Genomic DNA, 25,699 nt, shown 5'->3' on the forward strand with positions numbered 1-25,699 from the left:
CAGGCGGATTCTTAAGCACTGTGCCAGCAGGGAAGCCCCCTTACTGAGATTCTTGAAATGTCCTTATAATTAAACAAATGCTTTTTAAAAATTCTGCAGAAAATGTCGCACACTCATCTGTTGCCCAGTCTACACAAATATCAAATCATCCACCGAATTATTCCCTTTTCTTTGCCTTCTTAGGAAATTAACCTTTCATGAGCTGATCTTTCATTGATTAACGATTTAAAGTGATATAGCAGGAAGTAGTAGGGTTAGTCAATATTAGGATATTGATGATTTTTAGCTCATCAGGCCACCTTTGAGAATTCTACTTAGCGTATGTACTAGCTAAGGCAGTTCCAAAGCTTATTGCTTAGTGTCTATTTGGAAGCTTTTAAAATAATTGAACTAGTGATGAAGTCATGAACTCCCTCCCAGGCTTTCCTCATGTGCTCTGGGGCCTCATTCTTCCTTCAAGACTGTGGGAATTGCCCCAGCTGTTTTGTCATATACATATATTTTCTCTAAAATTCCTTTCCTTCTTGGAACAGTTCCATTAGCATTTGCTTCCCATCTACATGATGCGGATCAGCGCCTTTTTTGCTGGAGAAAAATGGAGTCAACACATTAGTGTGAAGGAATTGTAGCCAGGCTGTACCCAGGCCACTTGAGGACTGCTCAAAGGTAGAATCCTCAACAAAGGAACTGTCATGAAACAAGAGAGAACATGTGCACACAGAGAAAACTGGCTATCTAGTGCCACCCTCGTTTTGTTCTCTAACCAGCTAAAATGTGAAAGGGTTTTGCTGAATGTTATTTAGAAATGTTTAGTATCATGCAGTAGATTCTAAATTCAGTCTAGAGACTTTTTTGTTCTCTCAAGCGAGTCTCCATCTTCCCAAGAACAATCAGAAGTTAGAGCTCATAGGGAATGTTCACTGATGGACCAGATGTTAAATCTTGTATGTTTCCAAGGAGCTCAGTGCGCTGTGTCAGGGAGACTGCTGTCGTCGTTGCAGCAGAGCTGCTTCCTGGGATGGAAGGAGTGCTGTTTCACCTCTGGCAGGGCTTCTCAGCCCCTGCTCCCCTCACACTTGGGCTGGATAGTCCTTTGTTGTGGAGAACTGTCCTGTACATTGCAGGCTGTTAAGCAGCATCCCCAGCCTCTGCCCCCTAGGTGCCAGTCATACCTCTTCCTCTCTCCCCAAGTTATGACTACCCCGATGTCTCCACACATTGCTAAGTGTTCCCTGGGGGCAAAATTGCCCATGATTGAGAGTCACTGATCTTAGGTTTCTTCCAAAGGCAAGATGAGGTTCCTGACTCTTAACCAAACCACCTAACCGCAAAGTGTTTTTTCTTCTTCTCCCAAGTAAGAGCCTAGAGAAAGAATTCTTCTGCTTTCATGTGCAGATAGAGAAACAGGCACTCTGATAACATAGGAATCGGTCAGAACCTGAACTGCATTTGGCGTTGGCAGCCACTCGGGATGGCAACTGATGAGCCAGCAGTGACCTCCTTACTACCTGCCCCTCTTGTTCTAATTAAACAAACTTTTACTGTCTTTCTGTTAATGAGTCAGCTGGTAAAGAAAACACTCTTCTTTTGCCAAAGCTTTTAGGAAGCAGAGACATAGCAGAGTTTTGTACACATAAGTTCCTGTTGTACTGACTTTTTCCTCCTGGGGAGTGGGGAAGGATATCAGTGAAAACAGAAGTGCCAACATGGATGTGTAGCTATAGTGAGTAATGTTTTTCCAAAATCCAAGATTTTCTTCCCAAAAATAACAATTAGAAAGCTCCACTGTTCTCTACATTTTATAATAAAAAGTAAATTCTGATGTCAACAGAGGATTATAAAACCTCTAGTGCAGCAAACTCCACAAATTGGTCCTGGCAGTGGATTTTGTGGCAGCGTGCTAGCAACTGGGAACATCCTTGGCATGGCCTGTGATATTCAGGCACCTGAAGTGCGTATTTGAAGTGTTTAGCGTGGAATTTGTGTGCTGTACAAGTATTAGCAATTAAGAAAACGCCAGTAGAGTTTTAGAAATGAAAAAGACCGTGGGATAGGGAGTTCAGAGAGGCTAAGGACCAGAGCAAAGTCCGAAGACCTAGAGCTTTTGATGCCTCCAGCCAGGTCTTTTCAGTTGTACCATATACTGCCTTGCAGACTAGCTGCTGGAGAAGAGCAGTAGAACGAACACAGACGGGGAGGCTTAGAAATGGTGGCAGATGCAAAACGCTAGAGGTGGAGAGAAAGCACAACAGCTTTAACTCCTCCAGAAATGCTGTGGCTGCCTTTTCTTGGAGCTGTGGAAGGTATGTCAGCATTGCTGGTTCAGGGCTATGAGGGGAGGGTGAGAAATCAGGTCTTTTTTTCTTCCCCCTCTTCCCTGCTGCAACCTGCAGTTTGCAGCAAGCCTTCCCAAAGCTTAATTGCCAGAGCAATGCCAAGTGCACAGAAGCTCTACTTACAGTTCTCCCACTGAGAGATTTTAGTTTGGAGTTTTGCTTTAAGCTCTCTGCTAATCCAACCAGTCACGTATTTTGGAGAGAAACTACCAGTCTTCTTTTGAGAGCACAATGATTGCTCAGTTTTTCATGGTTTTCTTCCTCAAAGTAGATGCCAACCTCAACGTTACAGAAGAAAGCCTTTCCGAACATTATAGCAAAACTAGTTGGGTTTCCATAGGGTTATTAATAGCTTTGAATCCATTGTGGGCTATGAACAGTAGTTCACAGTCAAGAACAGCAGCCACCGAAGAGAACTGTAGCTGATGGTATATGTGGTTCAGGTGGATGGGCAGGCAGTTACTGCTACAGCTTGCCTAATTTACAGATATTAACACTTACATAAAAATTCATTTAAAAACTAGTGCCTTGTTGGTGAAACCCAGTGAGGTTATACATAGCATCATTACAACGTAATTAACTGGGAACAAAAAAGCATTAGAAAGTGCTGTGGGAGTAGAAGCCCCACGCTTGCCCATTGTGCCTTTGAGCCAAATGTAACACCAGCCTGAGAAAAGAATAGTCATCATGAAAATATTTTCTTTCCTTCCAAGTCAGGAAACAGACTCACAATGGAGTCTACTTCTCCATTCTGAATTTTGAGATGTGCAGGAAACAACCAGCCATTACCAGCTGAGGTTTTCCTGCTGATAAATGAACCCTGAGGCCACAGTGACCTGTCTTGTTAATGAGTTAATGAAGAATCTGGTCCTTGCATTGACCCTCTCCTTAAAAGCTTTCTTTGGAGCTGAAACAACATTCCTCTAATTTATGAGTTAACTCTTTCTTACTTAGCAAATGAGAAGGAGAAGGGGAGGAAAGAACCACGTGGCAGAGAAGTGGAGAATCCACCAGGGGGCTTTGATTTCTGAAATTTTTTAATTTGAACATTAACTTCACTTGCAGATAGAAATATCATTTAAAGAAATATTTTCCTCTTATTGAAGAACCTTAATAGAAGTGGTCTTGTATTTTTTATGTTGCATTTTACCCCAAGGCAATGACATTTTATTGAAGGATTTCCCACCCATTACTCTGACAAGAAACTGCTTTGAATTGAGCAATGGAAGTATTTGATTTTTGTGTAAACATTTCAGTATAGGAAAAAGCAAAGGAATGTTTACTTCTGTAAGTAAATGTTATGAACCCAGCATTTATTAGCGGAGGCAGATCCTGTCTTCAGCTTATTGGAGAAAGAATAGTCTCCTTTAAATTAGGTTATCTTTAAGAGCCAGACATTATTTCTTCCTCCAAATTATTTTTTCTTTTAGTGATTGATTGTGATGTTCTATGATTTGAAGGTTGTTGTAGATACCTCTGTTACAGGGTCATTTCTCAGCTTTGCAATTCTAGAAATGTGATTTTACTAGTTGATTGGATTCTGATGAACTGATTCATGACTCATTAGGTTAGTGTTACATTTGGTTTAGAAAACCAAAGTGCTTGTTGATTAACTTACAGTTATTATTTCATTAACCAGAAGAGTTTGTCCTATTGAGGCATCCCCAAACCAGTACCTGGAAAATCATAGAAAGTGATAGGAGGCTTTGTAAGGAGGTAAGCAAAGAAAAGAAAAGAGATCAATCATCTTCTCCATATGCCACTTAGAGACTTCTAAGGAATCTCTCTTCTACTGTAAGGCATTTATCTGTCAGGTACTTGGTATTGGTGGTTCGTATTTAAACACTCTCTACCTGGTCAGTGCTAAATGGCCACTGCTAAGACGGCTCAGGATGGTAAATTGAACACATGCTGCCACACATTTGCCCCAAATTCCTAAATATATCAGAAAGATACATGTTTTTAACAATGTTGGAAAAAAAGAATGTTCTGGATAATCTGGAAGTTTGAGGAATTCCTGAAGGACAGAAGGCAGATGGAATCATATTAAAGGTAGAAACCGGAATCCAGAAGTCCTGAATGTCCCACCCCTCCCATGTAATTACTGGACACGGCTGTGGTGAATGGTTGCAGCATTTACACACTGGGGAGCTAGAACATCACTTGAACTAGCACAAATCAAGCCGCAAGAAAACCAGAGTCATGAGAGAAGCTCCAAACTCAAGAAATTGAAAAGCTAACATTGGAGGCTCCAAATACTGTAAATAGAATGTAAAGGAGACTTAAAGGGAAGTATGTTTATACTCTGAAAGGAATAAAAAGAAAATATTTCGGGCTTCCCTGGTGGTTGAGAGTGGTTGAGAGTCCGCCTGCTGATGCAGGGGACGCGGGTTTGTGCCCCGGTCCGGGAGGATCCCACATGCTGCGGAGCGGCTGGGCCCGTGAGCCATGGCCGCTGAGCCTGCGCGTCCGGAGCCTGTGCTCCGTGATGGGAGAGGCCACATCAGTGAGAGGCCCGTGTACCGCAAAAAAAAAAAAAAAAAAATTCATTCATGAAACGAGAACAGACTCTTGTAGGAAAGAATGAATTTTATTTCCTAGATCTTGGAAATAAAACATGATTGTTTAGCTAGAACCTCATTAAAGGGACTCCATAGTCTAATAGATACAGCTAAAGAGAATTAGTAGTGAGCAGAGGAAAGAGCCAAAGAATTTTCCTAGGTTATAAAATCATAGAGATAGGCTGACAGAAAAGTAACTATAACAAAGGAAGTCATTTCAGAAGTTTTGGGGTCCATAGAATATGAGTTCTGGGGGTAAGAGAGAAGAAATGGAGGGGGGAACAAATACCCAAAGAAATAACGGAAGAAAATTTCCCAAACAGAAGAAAATAAGACCCTTAGAATGAAAGGGCCCACTGTGAAGATATCAAGTTAAGAGGGCTTACTTATATGTTTTACACGTATAATGGAAGTCTCAGAAGACTAGGATAAGGAAAAATCCTAAAAGCTTCCAGATAGAGAAAACAGTCCAGCCTATAAAGAAGCAAGAATCGTGTTGGTATCAGAGTCTTATTGGCAACTCTGGATGCAAGAGGATGATGAAACAACATATTCATAGTTCTGAGAGAAAATACTGTAGAACCTAAGAGCCCATACCCAGGGAAGCTATCCCTCAGGTATTAAGGGCCAGTGAAGGCATTTTTCACGTGTGCAAGAACTCAGTTTCCCGCTCATGATTCCTATTTTATAGAATTACCAGAGGGATGTTGTCCAGAAAAATTAAAGGGGGAAACAAAAGAAGCATTGATAAAGGGGGAGAAAACTCAGCAGAAAATGCCTTAGGTCAGTAATCCGGAACTTGAGCAGCTGTATGCTCCTGACAGCAGTGACATCTGCAGACACAGGCGAAAGCAGCCGCCCAGAGCCCTCAGTCACGGTCTACTCTGACATCCACTGTGGATGCCACCACAAGTCCAGACCTCCAGACTGTGCTCATCTTTAAGATTCTTATCCCCACCATGTCCCTCCCTATCCTTTCATACCTGCATGTAGTTTGAGCTCAGTGACCTCCCTTCAGTTTTGTAGGAGTGGAAAAACTCTCCCTTCTTCCCTCCTGGATCCTTTGGCTAGTCTAATAATTAAATTGACATAAGACTGATTAACAGGAGAAAAACAAATCTAATTTTGTATGTACCAGTGGCCCACAAAAATATGAGACTCAAAGAAGTGACCAAAACAGGAAGCTTTTATACCTTTTAGATAAAGAAACAATAAATTTGTGAAGAACTGACAAGACAAAGGGGTTTGGGCTTGGGGTAGTAAATTGGTGAAGAAGTAACAAGGTTGGTTTATTCAGCATTCTTGGCCCTGGATTCCCTATATCTGGTGAGAAGGATGCCCTCTACCCCTCTGGTACCTTTCCCGTGGGAGGTTATCTCCTGCTGATTACCGGGACAAAGGAGGATCAGTGTCCTTCTTTTACTGGCTATTTCTCAAGTACCTTTAATTCAAAATATCAATAGGCCAAAGTGGCATATTTTGGGGTGATACATTCCGAGCCCCTGCTGATTCAACTTCCTTGATGAATTATCCCTTTACCTTATGCCTTCACTGAAACTGGGCCAAGTGGTCCCCTGGAAACACTGCTTCCCCTACAGCAACCTCAGGGGGCTGCTGTTGTTTCTCCTACACTTTTCATTTCCCAAAACCTGGAGTTGAAATAAATATCTTCCTTGTACCCCATCACTGCTTCCAAATTCTCTTTCCTCCTCCTTCCTGGATTTGCCATTGAAGTTAGTGGAAGTACTAAAGTATTTGAGCCAAGAACGGTAAGAGGAAATGATCAGAGAGTAGAACCTTTGAAGTAAAGGTTGTGGAGGTTTGTTGGATTGTCAGAGAAAGCCTATGCAAATAGGTGGCTGAGTTGGACTAAAGAGAAAGTTACCTGACTCTGAGAAATTTGAAAAATTGAGAGAACAAGTTTGGATCATCTGTGGATATTGAAGTCACCTGATAGAGGCTAAGGACAAACAAGCTGTCAGTGGCGAGGGAGTGACCGGAGAAGGCCGCAGCTGGCGACGGTCAGCAGGGGCAAGGGGCAGTAAAGCCTCAGGGCCTGTGCTTCAAAGTAGGACAGTTTGCCCCCCACCCAAAAGAAAAGGAGAAAGTTTAGAAGCAGCGGCTCCGCCCTCTGTCCAGCGCCTGTACCTGTGGATCCTGCCCTTCCTAGTACCGTATTCGTCCCCCATCCACTGCGTGCCCTGCTCCTCTCAGTGACCTTGCCTGTTCCTGTGTTTATCCCCTTAATCCCGCACCGTCATCTTCTCACTTCAGCTGGATCATTCCCCTCGGCAAACAGACCATTCTGATGTCACCTGCCTTAGTAGGGAAGTCCATTTTAACTAAGACACAGCACAGTTGAAGTCTTTTTATTTTATTTTTATTGAGGTATAGTTGATTTACAATGTCGTGTTAGTTTCATGTGTAGAGCAAAGTGATTCAGTTATACATATATATGTATTCTTTTTCAGATTCTTTTCCCTTATAGGTTATTACAAAATATTGAGTATAGTTCCCTGTGCTTGTTGCTTATCTGTCTTATATATAGTAGTGTGTATCTGCTGATCCCAGACTCCTAATTTATCCCTCCCTCCCTTTCCCCTTTGGTAGCTGTAAGTTTGTTTTCTATGTCTGTGGGTCTGTTTCTGTTTTGTATATAAGTTCATTTGTGTCATATTTTAGATTCTATATATAAGCCATACCATATGATAGTTGTCTTTCTCTGTCTGTCTTACTCCACTTAGTATGATAATCTCTAGGTCCATCCATGTTGCTGCAAATAGCATTATTTCATTCTTTTTTTATGGCTGAGTAATATTCTACTGTACACACACACCATATCTTTATCCATTCATCTGTCGATGGACATTAGTTTGATTGAAGCCTTTTTAAAAGAATGCTGATACATTCCTTAAAAAAAAAAAAAGCCAAGAAAAACCCATGGCAAAGACCACCATAAACAAGGACAAATAACAAACTAGGAGAAAGCCATTTGCAACTAAATCCAAACAAGGTACAAATTTCCCTAGTAAGAGCCTCTACAAATCAATAAGAAACATATCAACCACCCAGTTTTTAAAAGGGCAAAGAAAACTCACCAGAACGGAAATATAAATGGCTCTTACACATTAGAAAAGACGCTGAGTTTCCCTAATAAAAAGAGAAACAAATTTAAATGACAAGGAGATGCTATTTTTTACAAGATTGGCAGAGATCCCAAAGTTAGATAATAGTGCTTTGACAAGGATGTGGCTCTCCGTGTTTGTAATGGTAAAAGATTGTCATTGAAGTCCATAGTAGTGACTGCCTGATAAATTATCATTCTTCCATACAATAGAACAACACGCAGCTTGGAAAAGAGAAAGTGTTCTATGTACTGATACACAATGATCCCTGGAATACATAAATAAGTTAAAAAAGCCAGGAGCAGGATAGTGTAGAGGTATACAATCATTTATGTGCAGGATGGGGAGAGAATATATACAAATGTACACTGCGTGGATATGCATGAAATAGCTCTGGCAGGAAGAAGCAGATTTTAAAACTCTGACTTGCAGAGCTTTATTTCCAGACCCCAATAAAAACTAAATATATGGAGATTTAAGTGTTCAGATAGGAAATTAGGTCCTACCTACAGCTCTAGGAAATCAGCTTCTGGAGGAGATAGCCTGTGGACTGTCAGTGATTGCATATGCAGAGAACACTGCACAAGGACACCAGGAACTGGTAAACAGTTGTTGCTTCAGAGAAAAAGAATCGGTGGCTAGGGTATTATTTTGGTCATTTTGTATTTTGACCATATGCATAAACTAAATTAAGGTTTTTTCCCCCAAAACGGCAAAGAGTCACTGGCAAGACTTATGGCAAATACATACTTCATGTTCTGATAGTCAATGTTTCATTGTAAATCAAGAGAGCTAGGAGTATTTGAAACCTGACTAGGGGGTAGGTTACAGCATTTATAAGATGGGAGGCCAACATGAAATAGATGGCTGGCTCCAGAAGGATCACTGAATTAGTTGAGTCCATGGAATGTATTCACAGGGAGACTGATTTTAGGGGCAGCTGAGCCATTTCTCATCCTCCATACGCATTCCCTTAGCCCTTCAACTGACCTGCTGAATAGGAGGTCTTCTTTTCTCCAGACTTTTTTCAGTTTGGTGGGGTTTAGATTGTGCTGGGAGTGTTCCACCTTTTGTTTTTGTTTTTTAGCCTTATTTTTAACAGTTTAGTGAGAGTAATTAAAAAGTGGGTCAAGAAGCTTCTTACTGTGCTTTACCTGGCCTTTTCTCCCTCTCTCTCCTTCGTTCTGGTGGAAACCTCCTCCACCCACTGCACCACTTCCAGCCGATGGTTTCTCCTATACAACACCGGGCTAGGTCTGCTGGCCAGCAAGCAGCCTTTTCCTGGTATTTACATCCCAGGGAAATACAGATAGATGTTTTTCAGAGCATTTCAGGCTTGGCAAGATTGGCTGGACAGGTGGGATTGTTGCAACAGTTTGTCCTTATTATTACCCTCTTTCCTGTTCCTTTTCACATGTTTCTGTTGTTTTAAAGGGTTTTGTTCGGATTAATTAATTACAGGAGGAGAAAAAGCAAACCTTTCCACAGCTATGGTGGGCCAGGTGCTTTAAGAGGAGGCAAGTCATGGATGATTGTTGGCCTTTCCAGATGATCATGAGTAACTGATGCTGCAGTACCTCTCTCCACAGAGGCTCTTGCAGAGTATTAATGATTAACAATGTTCACGGCCTCTCACAGAGTTAAATTGGTCTCTCTGCGTCTCAGTCACTGAAGTAAAAAATGTGACGGAGTGATTTATCCAGGGTGGGGCAAGCCCACACAGCAGGTGAATTAGGAGTGCAGCCCAGAAGTCAGACCATCTTATTAATGCCCTGCTCTAACCACCATAACTTCCTTCCTTATTTTTTTAATCAGCTTGTGGAGAGAGCGAAAGAAGGAATGGGCTGTATTAATAATGGCTGTATTCTACCAGAATATAGAATGAAAGGCTTTAAAGACTTCCTTTCATCGCCTTTTTTACTTCCCTCCCCCTATTTAAAACAAACTTTCTGGCTTGATGACAATCTCAGTGACATTTCAGACTTCCCTTCCTAATTCTCATTTGACAGAGGCATGTCCCTTTTTAGCCATTTCCCCTGATTTTCTTTGACTCTGCAGCACAGCATATATCTGAAGGGGCAGGCATCTAAGATTTTTGTCTTTCTAAAATTTAACAGCGTACAAACCCTACTGAGAAATAAATATGATCCTGCAAAACCTTTTCTATTAAGTGCGGGAAGAGTGTTCTAGCTTTCATCTCTTTCATCATTTCAGCAGTGCACTCACTGGGGAACAGATCATTTCACCAGCTTTTCCAATGGAGAAATAGCCAGACTGGTGACTCCTCAGAAAAATTCCTTTCTTTTCTTTTTCTGCTAAAAGGCACATTAAGATTTATTAACCCAGGTTGGTTATCAGTTCAAAGTCATACAGATTGCATAGTTTGAAAAGTCAAAATATATTAGGGCTTCCCTGGTGGCCCAGTGGTTAAGAATCTGCCTGCCAATGCGGGGGAACACAGGTTCGAGCCCTGGTCCGGGAAGATCCCACATGCTGTGGAGCAACTAAGCCTGTGCGCCACAACTACTGAGCCTGTGCTCTAGAGCCTGCGAGCCACAACTACTGAGCCCTTGCGCCTAGAGCCTGTGCTCTGCAACAAGAGAAGCCACCCCATTGAGAAGCCCGCGCACTGCAACAAAGAGTAGCCCCTGCTCACCGCAACTAGAGAAAGCCCACGTGCAGCAACGAAGACCCAAGACAGCCAAAGATAAAATAAATAAAATAAAATTTTAAAAATCTATTAAAAAAAATGTATTATGCAGTCTCCTGACCCAGGCCTGGGTCCTGCTTTCCAGAGGCAACCACTTTAAACTCTTTTAGCTAGTTCTTCTGGTATTATTTTGTTTGTGATTTAAACTACTGTTTAGTATACTGTTATTTATTGTTTTTTCAATATTAGACATTTTTAAAAAGACATCATTTATTAACTTCCTGTTAATTCTAGTCTTTAAGAAGCACCAACTCCTGTTTTGGAAGAGGAGGAATTAACACTCTTGTACTGCCCCTCCCCTGAGCCCGGGTGTGGACTACCCTTGTATTTCCTTTTATGTAGGTATGTTATTTGTTAGTTTGCTTCATTTTCTGTGTCCCTATCACATTTTTCCCAAACACTCCAACAAGGCTGTGAAATCCATCTCAGTATTTTTCTCCACTATGTCAGATACTCTGTCATTTACATCCCATCCCCAGTCCCTTCTGGAGCCTTCCATCCTCCTGCTCAGGTCTGGGCTCCTTGTTCTCTCGGCTTCCTGTGCAGCTGTTGTTCTAGGCCTGCCTTTCATCCCTCTTTGTGTGGCTCCCCTGTTTCTTGGATCCTTTGTCTTACTCCTTCTAGGTTTATTCCCTCGTTTTGATAGAGCTCATCCTCCAGTTACATCCTGAAGAAATGATTTATGGGAGATAAATTTTTGAAACTTGGAGTGTCTGAAAATGACTTTGTTCTGTCTTCACATTTTACTAATGGTTTTGCTGGGTATAACATTATAGGTGGAAAATGATTTTCCTTCAGAATTGTGAGGACATTGCTCCATGGTCAGAAGCCATTTGGAAGTCTTGAATCTTCGTATATGACCTCATCCTCCCCGCCCCCCTCTGCCCCCCGCCTTGGAAGTTTTTAGGATCTTCTCACCAGGTACCCAGGCCCCCGGCAGTGAGAAGAACCCACTCCTTTTTGCATCTTTTTCTAGGTGCTCTTCACCATCTGATCCCTTCCACTGGGTTCACCAACTCAGTTGCCCACTGAACAAGCGAGAAAGTCGTATCTGCATGATTCTCTTACCTTGACATAGTTGGTTGTGACAGCTGGAGGGAGTGGTCATCTTTGCTGCAGCTCAGTTTGCTGCCTGTAGCAAATCTGTACACCTGAATAATTCTTTCTGGCAGCTTCTGACAAGAAGTTGTTCAGTGGCTGATTATTGAGTTAGCTAATTGCTCCAATTACATCCATCCAGTATTGGTTTTAGCTTCAAGGCTGGACTCAGGCATTGCTTCTGGCTCATAACGTAGTAGAGTATATGACTTTAAAACTAGCCCCCAAGAGCAAACAGACAAAAGTAGCCTGACTGTGAGGTAGCCAGTGACAAGAGTAAAAGACTCATTTGCCACCCTCAGCTAAGTCCATCCTTAGGTCTCTTGACCTGCTTGTTCCAGGGCTTCATTATCATAAAATATGAATGCAAATATCACTTTTTAAAATTTTTATTTGTTTTATTTATTTATTTTTGGCTGCGTTGGGTCTTCGTTGCTGCGTGCAGGGTTTCTCTAGTTGCTGCGAGCAGGGGGCTGTTCTTCGTTGCGGTGCGTGGACTTCTCATTGCATTGGCTTCTCTTGTTGTGGAGCATGGGCTCTAGGTGTGTGGGCTTTAGTAGTTGTGGCTTGAGGGCTCTAGAGAGCAGGCTCAGTAGTTGTGGCGCACGGGCTTAGTTGCTCCGCGGCACGTGGGATCTTCCCGGACCAGGCTTGAACCTGTGCCCCCTGCCTTGGCAGGCGGATTCTTAACCACTTCACCACCAGGGAAGCCCCATTTTTTTTTTTCCTTGCAAATTCTATTGTCATAGACCAAAAAAAAGCAAAGATTCATCCAGCATTCCCCTTAATTCTGTCCCTTATTTGCGTTTCAATTAGGACTGCTTAGCCTTTGTACCCCAGATTACAGTTTACGGCAAGGATGTTGAGCATTCTGCAGGCTCTCATCCAGTGGTGCCGAGGCCAGCCTAAGACAAATTCCAGGCTCCTGACAGCCGTTCAAGGAGGGGTCTGCCATCTGTTGCAATGAACAAATGCTTTTCCTGTCCCTGCTCTGAAGTACTTACGTCTCCTGTAGAAGAAAACCCAGTGAAGGATGGACAGCAGCTATGAGATGAGCCAACATCGAGAGTTGTTATTTTAGTAGATATCATTATTGGAATCTATTTATAATAGACGAAGTTGATACGTTTTCCCAATATTCATACATTCTTTTAACAAATGTTTACTGAGTGCCTAACAAGTGCCAGGCACTGTGCCGGGTGTTTGAGTTATATCAGTGATCAAAACAGACGTTGGCTCAAGCCTTTGTGGAGTTTCCATTCCAGCAAGGAGATAGACATTAAACGTAATAAATAAATTATGTGGTGTGTTAGAAAATGCTGAATGTTACGAAGAAAAGGAAATCCGAGGAGGGTAGGGAAATCAGGACTGTGGGGTGAGAGTTAAGTTTAGAGTATTGAATAGGTTGGTAAGCGTTAAGTGTCAGTGAGAAGTTTGAGATTTGAGCACAGACTTGAGGGAGGTAAGGAAGTTAACAAGATGTTATGTGGGAAGAGAGTATTTCAGGTGGAAGGAATGGCTTGCAAAGGTGTTGCACGCCTGAAGCGGAATGAGTCGGGCGGTTAGTTATGAGAGGAGATCGGAGAGGTAAGTACCTGGCGGGTGCTCTTGCCCTCTACTAAGGTGTGGAAAGCGGCTGCAGGCGACGTCTACTGGGCATCCAAGTGGAGATGCCCACTGGGCAGTTGAGTGAAATTCTGGAGTTAGGGAGAGAGGTCTGGGCTGAAAATAGGACATTTGGAGGTCAGAGGCAAATAAATGGCATTTAAGCTTTGGGACTGGGTGAAATCACTCAGGCAGTGAGTGTACATGGAGAAAAGCAGTCCAGGGCTCGAGTGCCAGAAGACTCCCAGATACCCTCAAAGAAGCCAACATTAACAATCAGACAAGTCCAAATAGTGGGCCATTCTGTAGGCAAGGGGAGTGTTCTAGACAAGGGAGATCAACTTTTCTTGGTTTGAAACTTTTCAAAATTGGAAGTTTGTGGGGGAAAATGTCAAAATTTCAAATATACTTTGCTGCCAGAGGTGAATTAGCCTCAGGAAAAGATAGAACAAGCAACTCCTAAAGTCTCAGATCAATCATTTTTCTGTAGCAGCAGCAAGATTTTAATTTCTTTCTGTATTCTAGAGAAGCATCTTTTCAAGGACATGAGAGGGTAAGAGCAGGAACAACAGGAAGTGTTGACTTTCTGCTGTGTGCCAGGTATTATGCTGCTCAGTGCGCTCACATACGTTGAGCATGTAATTATCTCTTTCTGGACTTCCTATCCCACGTTGTCCCCTTGGCAAATTCTTTCTCATCCTTCACGTTTCAGACACCTCCCCCTCCCTTTCTACAGCCTTCCGCAATTCACACTCTTAGGCTCCTACTGCACTTGCTGTGTAGCGCTTTTCTCATAATCTAATTCTTGTTTGCATATCTGTCTCAAGCAAGTGAATTAAATGAGGATAAGAAATTTGTGTTTCTATCTTCAGTGGCCAGCAGAGTCTGGCACACTGAAGGCACTCAATGAATAAAGGCTGAGTTGATGAATATCTCATTTAATCATCATGCTTCAAGGTAGTTATTATTATCCTCATTTTATTAATTGGTTACTTGAGGCTCAGATAAATTTACTCACCCAGGGTTTTAAAAGAAAAAAAACCTTAAGTGGCAGGGGCAGGTTTCTGCACTGAATGCTAAGCCATTATGTCTCACTGCTATAAAAACACAGTTCCAAAGTAGTACTGTTGATATGCGGGACTTAGCTATATAAGCAGTGCTCAGATATTCCAGTATTCCTGTCTGAAGTCTAGATTTCTGATTTTCCTCACCCTTAGGAAACTTACATATGACTATCAACATAGGGGACAAGTTGAAAGTTTAAATGTATTTCTCATAGGAAGCTACAACAGATACCAACTGTATAATCTTAAACTTAAGATTTAAAAATATTAGCTGTCTGGGACTTCCCTGGCAGTCCAGTGGTTAAGACTTTGTGCTTCCACTGCAGGGGTCACACGTTCGATCCCTGGTCTGGGAACTAAGATCGTGCATGCCACGCCGAGTGGCCAAGAAAATAAAAATAATAGTAAATAAAACTATTAATATTAGAATAGGCAGATCTGTAGAGACAGAAAATAGATTAGTGGTTGCCTGGAGCTAGAGGAATGGTGGTGACTGCTAATGGGTATGAGGGGTTTTTTTTTGAGAGGGTGATAAAATGTTCCAAAATCAGATTGTGGTAATGGCTGTACAACTGAATATACTAAAAACCATTGACTTGCATGCTTTAAATGAGTGAATAGTATATGAACTATATCTCAGTAAAGCTGTTTTTAAAAGTATTAACTGAGAATAAAAAATGATATGTCATCAGATTTTCCAGCATTCTTTTAGAATACAAATCATTTCAGTAGCTTATATATTTGGGTTATCGTCTCTATTATCTTCACTCTTAGAGAAAAGCTCTTCCTCGTTACAACTAGGTAAATTTTCGTTTTGTGTGTTTTTGCGTGGGTGCCCTTTTAGTTTTAGTTATATCATTCACATGAGACCATCAGTGTCGACACCCCTAGCTCCGAACCTCCTTCCTTCGTCTGAGCAGTGAGAATGGTGAACATGCTCACTCAGTCTTTACTGAATTACCAGCTGGGCCTCACAGTGATGGGAGCAGCATCATGAAGCCACTTGCCCCCAAGGAGAGGGCCACAGACTCTCCCAGGCTGCTCCTGGCTTCTGGGCAAGGAGCCACAGGTCAGAGGCCTTGCTCTCACAGCAGGGAGAGAGTGATGCCAAGTTTCCCAGGACACATGGTTAATATACAAGGATGAATCAGAGAACTGAACAGTCCACCCTTCACATCTTTAGTTGGTGGAATTTGCTTTGATTTGTTTTCATTTTCTTGAACCATCTGTGCGTGGCAGCATTGGCCAGCTTTGTTTCACCACACCTTCATCTCCCAGCCAGTAGTCGCTGAAGCTCCTTTTTCAGACTTATTGATTGTGACCCATAGTCATACATTTACGTTGTGACCCATTGTGGATCATGGTCATAAAGGCTCTGAGGGGATCCCAGTGTGCAAAGAAACGGGATTTGTTCAAGGTTCCTCCACCACTCAGCAGTAGGGTTGGATGACAGGAACCTCATAGAACAATCTACATTTCTGAATGAAAAAGCTACTTTAGCAACCCCTAGCTGGCAGATTAAGGAAAGGGACTCTACTTATCCTTATCATTTTTTTCTTGCCTTAGAGATGGAGGGTGGGAATTCTTTTTGGTAGTCAGTGATGCAGTGGGTAAAAATCTTCCACTTATTAAAGAGAAACTATGTTGTGGTTATACAGATTACCCAGCTGCGGTTAACATCTATGAAAACCATTTCCTGAGTGCAGTAAAAAGAAAGTTTTCTGCTTTCTGTACCAGACTCCGTGGGAACAGATATTTTTCTTTGTTGAAATCCACTGCATTGCTTTAGCAAAGTGACACCTAGGGCTCAGGCTTGAAACAGCCCCCTTCTTTTGATCATGCTTGTGCAGGTAATTGCTTCCCAAGGACACTTTAAATCCTAGATTGTAAAGGGGTCCTGTGACAATGGGAAAACTGTGGATAATGGTGTGTCCTGGCTTTTTGAGGATAGATGGGAGCTGCCCTGGAGTGGGGCAGGTTGGGGTCTGGGCCTCGTTGAGTTGCCCACTGGGTTACCAGGGTAGCGGCTTCTAGGAAGCCAGAGAAGATGCCCTGGCAAGCGAGCGAACGACTGACAGTGCAGATGCCGCCCTGAGAGGGATTTGGAGTCAGGGCCCCAGCAGGAGTGTCAAGTGCTGCAAATTTCCTTTCTTACTATTCAGCCCCATCTAATGAAAGGACCATAAAGTGCACATGCACGCACACACACACACACACACACACACACACGCACGCACGGCAGAACTGTGAGGTGTCGGGAATCACTGCATGCTTATTTAGTAGTGGTAAGAAGTTGAGGCATGGAGGGGAGTAATTTTGCAAAATGTGTGCTAGCTAACTCCTGTGTGTTCAAAGCCTTGTGGCTAATGTGCCTACCCATTTCTAGAAAGGAGCGCAGGCATGACTCGTCTGGTCTGACTGAGGACACCCCCCACATCCTGAAACTTCGACCTGATCTCAGCCTGGGAGGTGGCCAGGGATTTAAAAATGTATTTTATGTTGACATCCTCAGACATTTTCATGAGGAGATGGAGACCTGCCTGAGAAAAAGCAAGCCGGGAGTCAAACAACAGAATGAGGTTTGAGAAAACATGCCAACTCCTGAATCAGCAATTAGCCAAAACAAGCCAGTCGGAGCACATGTATCTTCTGGGCTTTGCTTCTCATGTTGGCTGGTGTCTCTGACAGATGTGCTCTTTTCCTGATGGGATCGATCAGGATGAGTGTGGCTCCTGCCCTCAGACCAGGCAGGTCGTCCGCAGAGCCGCCCTGGCCTGGTGCAGTCACAGGACGAAACCAACAGAGCTCTCCTTCGGAAGGGCCTTGATGTGTTAGCCGCCAGATCCTGATTCTGCCTCATCTCTCCTTTGCCTCTATGGCTGTGGTTGGTTGGAGCCCATATGGAAGCAGTATCAGGAAAAACAAGCTGTGCCTTCCTCAGTTGAGCTCCCAGGGTTCTGCATAAAGAAAAATGTCATTATGGGCTTTGTTAGAAGCTGTATTTAATAATTCCTTTAAAATTCGGTCTCAGAAATGTAAATGGCCTGTTTGTGTTGGTCAATACATTATTCTCCCCAACTCTGCCTGATCATACAAATGAAAGCAACAGCAGTTTGCACCTCAAGGGGAAAGTGTCCCTCCCCTCCCCAGGCATAACCCTCATTCCCAATAAACTAAACATTTCCTCCTTGGAGAGCCCCCAGGCCTCCTTCACTCCCCAACTGCTGTGAGATGGTGGAGGCCCTTCCCTGCTTTGCCCTGAGCCCCCATCATGGGAATGGTGTGAGGAAGGAAGTTGCTGGAGCAGAGGCAGGAAGGGATGTGGCATTATCTCTTCCCCAGGGAATGAGATACAACCACAGGGGAGAGGGACAAAGGAGAAGGGAAATTCAGTAGTATTTCCTACAGGTCTGGTGGGTAGGCCAGAGGGTTTTGCTTTGCCACTGACTTCATGTCACTTAACCCTACGCATACCAGGCCTCCAGCCCCTGAGAAGAGTATCCAGGTATCGAGGTGAATGCTTCCGTGTTAGCCAGAGACCTCTGTGCTCACCATTGGCAGATCTAGTCTAGGGCTCTGCTGATGATCTCATAACCATTGGCCTTTCTCCAGTTACTGCTTTTTCCCTTTTTAGAGACTTTCTTACAGCCAGAGCTTTATGATCCCTTTGGGATTTTCTGCATATTTATCCTTCAAATAGGGTCCTTCACTATTCATTCACCCCAGTCTGTCCTTAGACATGGCCAAGGCATTATAGGTGAGGTATGAAATAAGCAGTCAGAACTTCCTGAAGGTATTATTCTACATATTACACATTAATTACAAATTAATCATAGAGAAGAGAATGTACGTTTACAAATGAGAGCTCTTGCAGTCACCACATTACCCAAGGGGCCACACTTAGCATCATGAGTCCTGGGCTGACCTGACACTATGTGTCCATTACTATGTGATGGTACAGTAAGAAGTACCCTACCTCATGTACATGGCATATCTGGTATAGGAAAGAGACAAATCCTAAACGAGCAGTATTCTGTAAAACAACCAACCTAGACTCAAAAGACTATCAAAGACCAAAAAACAAAACAAAAGGCAGAAGACTGTGCTAGATTAAAGGAGGCTAAGGGAACCCCAGATGTGGTGCCTGATTAGAGGCAATGGGGAACAAATCTGAAGGCCGTTGGGGAGGCATTGAGGGAAATGTGAATATGAACTTTAAGTTAGATTACACCATTCTATCAATGTGAGATTTCTTGGGTATAAGGTGTTGTTTATGTAGAAGAATGTCCTTAGGAGACACACACAAAGTATTTAGAGGTGAAGGAGCATGAATCACCCCCCCCCAAAAAAAGATAAGCAGATGTGGCAAAATGTTAATAATTGGTTAATCTAAGTGAAGAGTGTTTAGGTAATAGTCGTTCTCTGCTTTCAACTTTTCTGTCAGTTTGACATTTTTCAAACAGGAAAGTTGAGGGAAATTTCTCAGTAGACCACACTGCTGTTCTTGTGCCATCGCATTCCATACCGCAGAAGCAGGAGTGCACTGGATGCTCGCATACCCTAAAGCTCACCCACCCACCTGGCAACGCAAGCCCTTTTGCATCTTCATACAGCATTTTTCTCTGCGTTAAGTGTGTGAACCAAGCGTTGCAGAGGCCTCACGTGCACCAAGGAATGGTGTGGGAAAGGACCCATTCTTTCCTAATGCTTGTCTAAATTTGACCCTCTCTGAAAGGTCTGAACTAGGCAGATTAATAAAGACAAACAACAATAAAAACAAACAATTGCCTTCTGTGGCAAGGGGCGCAAGCCCACTGAGCTGGTTTCAGCAGAACAATAGACCAGTGGACGACTGTTCTTCACAAAGAGGGGCATTAACTTTCTCTTGGCATATGATGCAAATAAACTACTGCCCAACAGATCAGTTAGTTTGTCCCAGAGAAAAAGTCCATTTCAGTCACTTGAGAGTCCCTAACCCCAAGTTACTTGTCTCAAAAATAAATGACCTTTATCGCAAGAGAGACCAGAAACTGTGCAGTTAGAGGATCCCTACTGCTCTGGGGAGAACTGACTGTGAATGAATGTCTTCTATAGGAAGAGCTGTCCATTTAAACAGAACCAAGTCAGCTAGAATAGTCGTCCCAGCAGCAGCTTAAAGGCCAAAGCAGGCAAAATAGACCTCTGTGCTTAACAGGTAGGGAAGGAAGAGTTGAAAGGGGCTTTTTCTATAATATAGTGTTTTAGAAGCTTAGAATTCAGGGCTTTTGCAACCAGAATTATCAGGTATGTTTCATAGACATGCTATAAAGATGCAGAGCAGCGGAAATCAAATCAGACAAACTTACGTTCCCTTGACTCTTTTTTTAAAAAATTTATTTATTTACATTTGGCTGCGTTGGGTCTTCGTTGCTGCACGTGCGCTTTCTCTAGTTGCGGCGAGTGGGGGCTACTCTTCATCGTGGTACGCGGGCTTCTCATTGCGGTGGTTTCTCTTGTTGTGGAGCACGGGCTCTAGGCACACGGGCTTCAGTAGTTGTGGCTCGCGGGTTCTAGAGCGCAGGCTCAGTATTTGTGGCGCACGGGCTTAGTTGCCGCGTGGCATGTGGGATCTTCGCAGACCAGGGCGCGAACCTGTGTCCCCTGCATTGGCAGGCGGATTCTTAACCACTGCGCCACCAGGGAAGTCCCTCCCTTTACTCTTGGATTGGCATAAGATCAATAACTGAGTAGCAGATCGTTTTCTATTTGTACAAAAACGGAAGCTGCTGCTGTTTGCCAGCTTTTATTTCACCTTTTGCTGATAGATGCCTTTTTTTTGGCTGGCAGTGTATCAATGTCAATATTTCTGGTTTTCCACTTTCCTGAGTCTCGATGTCCCATAGAATACTGTCAATACAATGTTGGGAAGTGAATGGGATTTAAACTGTTTTCCTAATTTACCACTGGCTTCCAGTCCATTTCCTTGAGTCATCTTGTCTTGGGCTTTGTGGAGATTATTTAGAGACTTACACAGGTGGGGAGTGAAATTGGCCCAGAGACTAGGGCTTTACATTTCATTCTTCGGGATTTCAGCTTAATCCAAAGAAGATCTGAAAGAGAATAGTGGTTTCAATCAGACAGCTCTCAGTGAAGAATTTCATCATAAACTTTCTTCCCATTTCTCAGGAAGTACCATGCCAGTTCCAGACCCTTGTATGGCTCTGGAAAATAGTCCATGGGTAAGCTACAAATAAGTCCACTCCTGCCTTGTAAACAGATGACAGATACTAAGGAAACTGCATATCTCTGCCAAAGAATCTTTGTTCCAAATAATTTGCATGTTAGTGGTTAAACAGGTTGTGAGAGAGAAGGCGTAGGCTTGAGCTGGGCTCTGTATGTTGAAGTTCTAAGTAAAGGTCAGTAGTGCTTCCGTGCACATGTGTTGACCCTATCCTTGCTTGTCCAGTTTTGGCGTTTCCTTTTCTTTCCTGTTGGTCCAAGTGCAGTGTTAAATCCTTCTGTTGTAAGAGAAGATTCACTTGGATAAGTCCATTATCGAATCATATTAAACATGTAGTGGTCACGTACCATGGCAAGGCTTTATACTATGCTGGGTGAGCCAAGAATGAGTAAGACATGGGCCCTGTGTACAGTAAGCTCCAGGACAACAGGGAAAATAAGAATATCCTCCCCAACCCCAAAATCAGCAGTGAAATTGGTGTGTGGAAGGGATCTCCAAAGGTTATCTGTCCTCAGCTCTGGTATCAGCAAGGTGGAGAAGACAGGCCAGGTGTCAAAAGCACTGAGTACTAGACCCAAGTCTCCCACGGTGAACTTGGGCAGATTTCTTAACCTTCTTAGACTTTAGTTAACTCATCTCTGAAATAAAGAGGTTGCATTAAACAGCCTCTCAGCCGCTCCCTGTTTTGTGTCCTGATAGTATTTGGTCACAGTTTTTTTGGATGATGATCCTCCTCTACTAGATTTTCTCCTGGAAGCCAAAGATTATGCTTTATATATTTTTGTATCCCCAGTTCCAAGCACATTGTCTGGTGTACAGTAATTTCTGATTAATCTTTGTTGGATGAGTCCAATGAACGAATGACTCTAAATTCATTCCCAAACCTCAAATTCTATTCTGTGAGACAGCTGGGTGCCTGAGGCCAATTTTAAAGATTATGGGAAAGATGTTCCCACTTTTTCTTCACAACCAGTTGTTGTGTCCTCTCATCCTTTCTGTTTCTGTTTAAGAAGTTATTTTCCCAGCTCCTTTCCAGTACCTCTCATAAATAAACAGCAGGATCCAGAGCATCACTGAGCATGGCCAGATAAAGCAGTGCTTTTGCTACGAAACAAATCATTTGAGTGACTCTGTGTCCTTGCTCATGGGACTGGAGCAAAGAAAACATGTTACTTTAATATCTTTATAATAGACTCAACAGGATGGAGTTTATCATTTAGTTGCAATGAATTTTGTTAAACTTCCATTCTGGGGGCTAAAAGGCAGCATAATTTCTAGCAAATTATCATTGTAAACTTTGAATTCAGCAAGGAAAAAGACAATGGTCATTTTGCCCTTTTTGTCCCTTTTACTCTTCTGAGATTCTGAATATTTTTTTGTGAGGTCTTGGTTGGTGTCTGGTGTTGGGACACGTCATCGGGCTTGGTACAGTGGGAAGGGAATTGGGATAATTGCTGATTGATGGAGAACAGGACAGAAAGCACAAGAAAAAAGGCTTAGTAAGAGGCTCTTTCACAAGTGTGTTGTGCACTCAGCCATACTCTCTGATGGCACGGAAGCCAGCTGCTTAGAGTGAAGGCCGTGCTCCTCAGACAGGATTAGTCCTCACATCGAACTTACGGTCGTAAGATCAGTAGAGTAGGAGGAGGCGGTTGAAATGTCACTGTTACATTGAAAACACCTCGGCAGCAGTAGTCTGGATATGTCTGAGTATAACCTTCTGGATGCAGTCTGTGATGGAGCAAGTGCAGGGTGCCTTCCTGTGGACTTTGACCTCTAACAGGTGGGTGAAGGTTCTCTTGAATGTGGTTTCTGTGACACAGCTCATCCCACTTTAGAACCAAGACTGGAAAATCTGCAGCTGGGGGAGGGGTTGGGCTGTCAAAGCCGACTTTCTGGTAGTCCCTTGCCATTATGGCTTAGGATCCAGAACAAAGAGAAGTCAGTGTTGCTGTTGCTCTGATGCCTGAAACTGCACTGGTTCCTGCTGACAGCAGAGAGGTCTCCAAGGGAATTCGGACCTTCCCCTTTCCCCTGTTTTCCAGTGTACACACCTGCTAAATGCCTGTGGGATGCCAGTGCTGAAGTTGCTCCCTCCTGGGCTAGCTGCAGTTCTGAGAGGGGGAGCCGTAGGCCGAGGCGCTCTCTGCAGTTTCCTTCACAGCAGGATAGAGACAGCCAGCAGCCACTGCCCAGAATCTGGCTCTTTCCTGCCTGCCTCAGCTTTCCCGAAAGCCTGATGGATGAACTTTAACAGCAGAGATGGGTCCAAGGTCAGGGTAAATCTGCCTTCCTGACAATTGCAATGGAATGATGCCAGGATTATGCCACTAAAGCCCCATTTCAAGGTGGAGAGTGAGTGTGAGACCCCACATTCCAGGTTCCAGGAACCAAGTGCTGGTCGCTCCGTGATGATGAACCTCCGCATGTTTTGGCTGCTACTATAAATGTGTCGTTCACTTTGATTCAGCCTCAAATACAAGAGGGGTAATTTTGCTTTTGAGGCCATCAGATTAGGAAACCATACACCGTGTTAATGATCCAATGCAAGCAGACATAGAAGCTTTCTCCCAAAGCATAATAGCACAGGTGAAATTTTGCTGATATTCCTTTAAAGGGGGATTACAACTTTTCCTTTTCTAGAACCTTTTTCACTGCTATGCGGCAAAAATCGTTTTCCCATAGACTTCTCGAAGTGACTTGTTGAAAAGATGGTATATTCTGGTAATACTGTCAAAACTGTAGGCTGTCGGGGAGAGATGGTGTACAGAGCTGTGGTGCTGCCCAGATAAAATGGGGAACCCTAAGTTGCTGAGAGCTGATTGGCAAATGTAAGTGGAAATTCCTCCCCTTAGAATTCCCCAATTTAGAAGTGTTCTGAACACCTTTATTCTACAAAAATCTGATTCTCTCCCACTAATTGGTTCTGTGATCCAGGTGACATTGTTGAGTTTATCGAGTGTCCACTGTTTACAGAACTATATCCATGTGCTAGAGAGAGATTTGGAGACCCAGAACTTAAGTATACACACGATATAGAGCCTGCAAAGGGAAAGTCATGTTTCTCCTCAACATCTTTGCTAGATTCTCCTCAAAGCAGAACCTTAGGTAAGGCTTTGAGTGCAGGTGGTTTAGTTGGGGAGGTTTCCCAAGAAGCAAGAGTTGAGGGGGTGGGAAAAGTGAGGCAGGGAAGGCAGAAAAGCCAATACAAGAGTGCCCGAGCCAATGGCCTTGGCCATTTCCAAGGCCACGAGCCATCAGGACTTCTGAGAAGCATTCAGTGTACCTCCCAGGACTGCCTATGTGAGGACAAGAGGTTGGGCCATTTAGCCACCAGCTCCTGTCCGCCACAACCACTCCACCACAGTGCTTCTGGCATGTAGGCGGGGTCAAAGGACACCCTGCGGCCAGAAATGGAAAGCCTCCAGGTGTGTGGTTTTGGTGAGATGTTGTCCGCAGTGGTTCTGAGCTTCCTCAGAGCTGACCAGTGCAGCAGCAGCTGAATGTAGAGCCCTCAAGCACCTGTTACAGAGAGGAGCAGTGCCGTAATGGGAAAGGAACAGGGGTGCAGTAGAAACACTAGCAGGAGGTATCTAGTTCAGAGACTGGGGGAAGGGTCTGGGAAAGCCTCCTGCAGGAAGCGGTTTCTAAGCTAAGGCAAGACCAGATGAATGGGAGGGGGACCAGGAGAGGTGCACTGCAGGCGTGGCTGGAGTGTAGGTTGCAAGGGGAGATGTGGCGAGAGAAGATCAGGAAGAACTCTGCGAGCGAAGGAGTTTAGACTTTATTGTAAGAGTAGTTAGGGGTCAAGGAGGAGACATTAACCAGAAAGACGTGATAAGCTTCATATTTTCAAAAATTCACGGTGAAGACAGCATGTAGGATAGATGCCAGGATGGAGCAGGTGAGTGATGGTGGGATAAGACAGAAGTCAGGGAGACAAGTGAAGAGCCTGCTTAATCATCCAGGTGAGAATATAAAAATGAGAACCAGGACAGTAGCAGTGAAGCAGGTGAGAAGGGGAAAGATTTGAGCCATATTAAGTTTCTGCCTCCCCACTTATGCTCTGTTCCTGGTAAAATATAGTCTGTGTGTGTTGATGGAGAGATTGTTGTAGGGACTGTTATCCGGAAAAGAATTAGAAGATACGAATCAAAAGCTCATAAAGAGCTCTTTGGAAGATCCTTAAGCAAATTGGGAATAAAATAGCCGTCAGAAAATCTCTCAAGTAACTTCTCACGTTAGAAGTGAGACAGCACAGTGCACCACACTGAGGGTCAGAAAAGCCTTGTTTTGCCCTGGATCTGCATCTTCTGTTGGTTTGACCTTTGTTGTATCATTTAACCTCTCTGCACTTTATTTGTCCAACTCGAAATGAGGACAGTGATGCCTGTCCAGCCTCTTCTGAGTTGATCTTAAGCTGACAGCCTGTAGTAGGGTATGACCACAACAGGGAAGCTAATGAGAGTGTGGAGGGTAATGGTTCAGCCCCAGGAGTCTCGTGTTCAGTGTGGACACTGGCCTATCGGCTCGTTCCAGGGCAGAGGTAGTGAGCCACCCCTCACTGGCCCTGTGCTGCAGGAAGGTGGGATTTCAGAATGGTTGGTGAGACACAAGATCATCTTGAAGTTCCTCCTCCAACTCTGAGACTCAGTGGTCCTCTTTCACGGCACTAGGGAGAGTAAGATGAGAAATAGCTATGAAACACTTGGGTAATGAGCCTGCTAGGCAAGTGAGAGGTATTAGTATTGATGTTGTCAGTAGGCCTTGTGTTGTTAGCTCAGAGAGGTTTTAAATGTTTTAACCGTCTTGCATATCCCAGTAAAGCAGAAAATGACTTCTAGTTTCCTGTATGCTGGTATATAACTTGTTTTACTTTCTAAAGAGACCAAAAGCCATGTTCATTCCATACTTCCTTCCCCTAATACCACCTTCTTACTAGCTGCATTCTGTCTTGCTTATTTTATCTCATACATTTAA

At 43.5% G+C, this 25,699-nt stretch overlaps 1 protein-coding gene across 3 annotated transcripts in view; it reads left to right on the forward strand.

The window, feature by feature from the left end:
* Positions 1–25,699, forward strand: part of CFDP1 (craniofacial development protein 1) — a 135,812-nt gene that overhangs the window by 97,682 nt on the left and 12,431 nt on the right. The window contains exon 6 of one of the 3 annotated variants that reach the window (XM_082863226.1): positions 17,012–17,141. The exons of the other annotated variants lie outside the window; for them this stretch is intronic. Within the exon in view, the coding sequence (XP_082719352.1) occupies positions 17,012–17,084 (73 nt within the window). The 3' untranslated portion in view covers positions 17,085–17,141. Of the gene's footprint in view, positions 1–17,011; positions 17,142–25,699 lie in introns of those variants that run through there. 3 annotated transcript variants of the gene reach the window in all.

The sequence above is a fragment of the Leucopleurus acutus genome (genome assembly GCF_964270905.1).
Source record: "Leucopleurus acutus genome assembly, chromosome: 20".
Taxonomy (NCBI): Eukaryota; Metazoa; Chordata; class Mammalia; order Artiodactyla; family Delphinidae; genus Leucopleurus; species Leucopleurus acutus.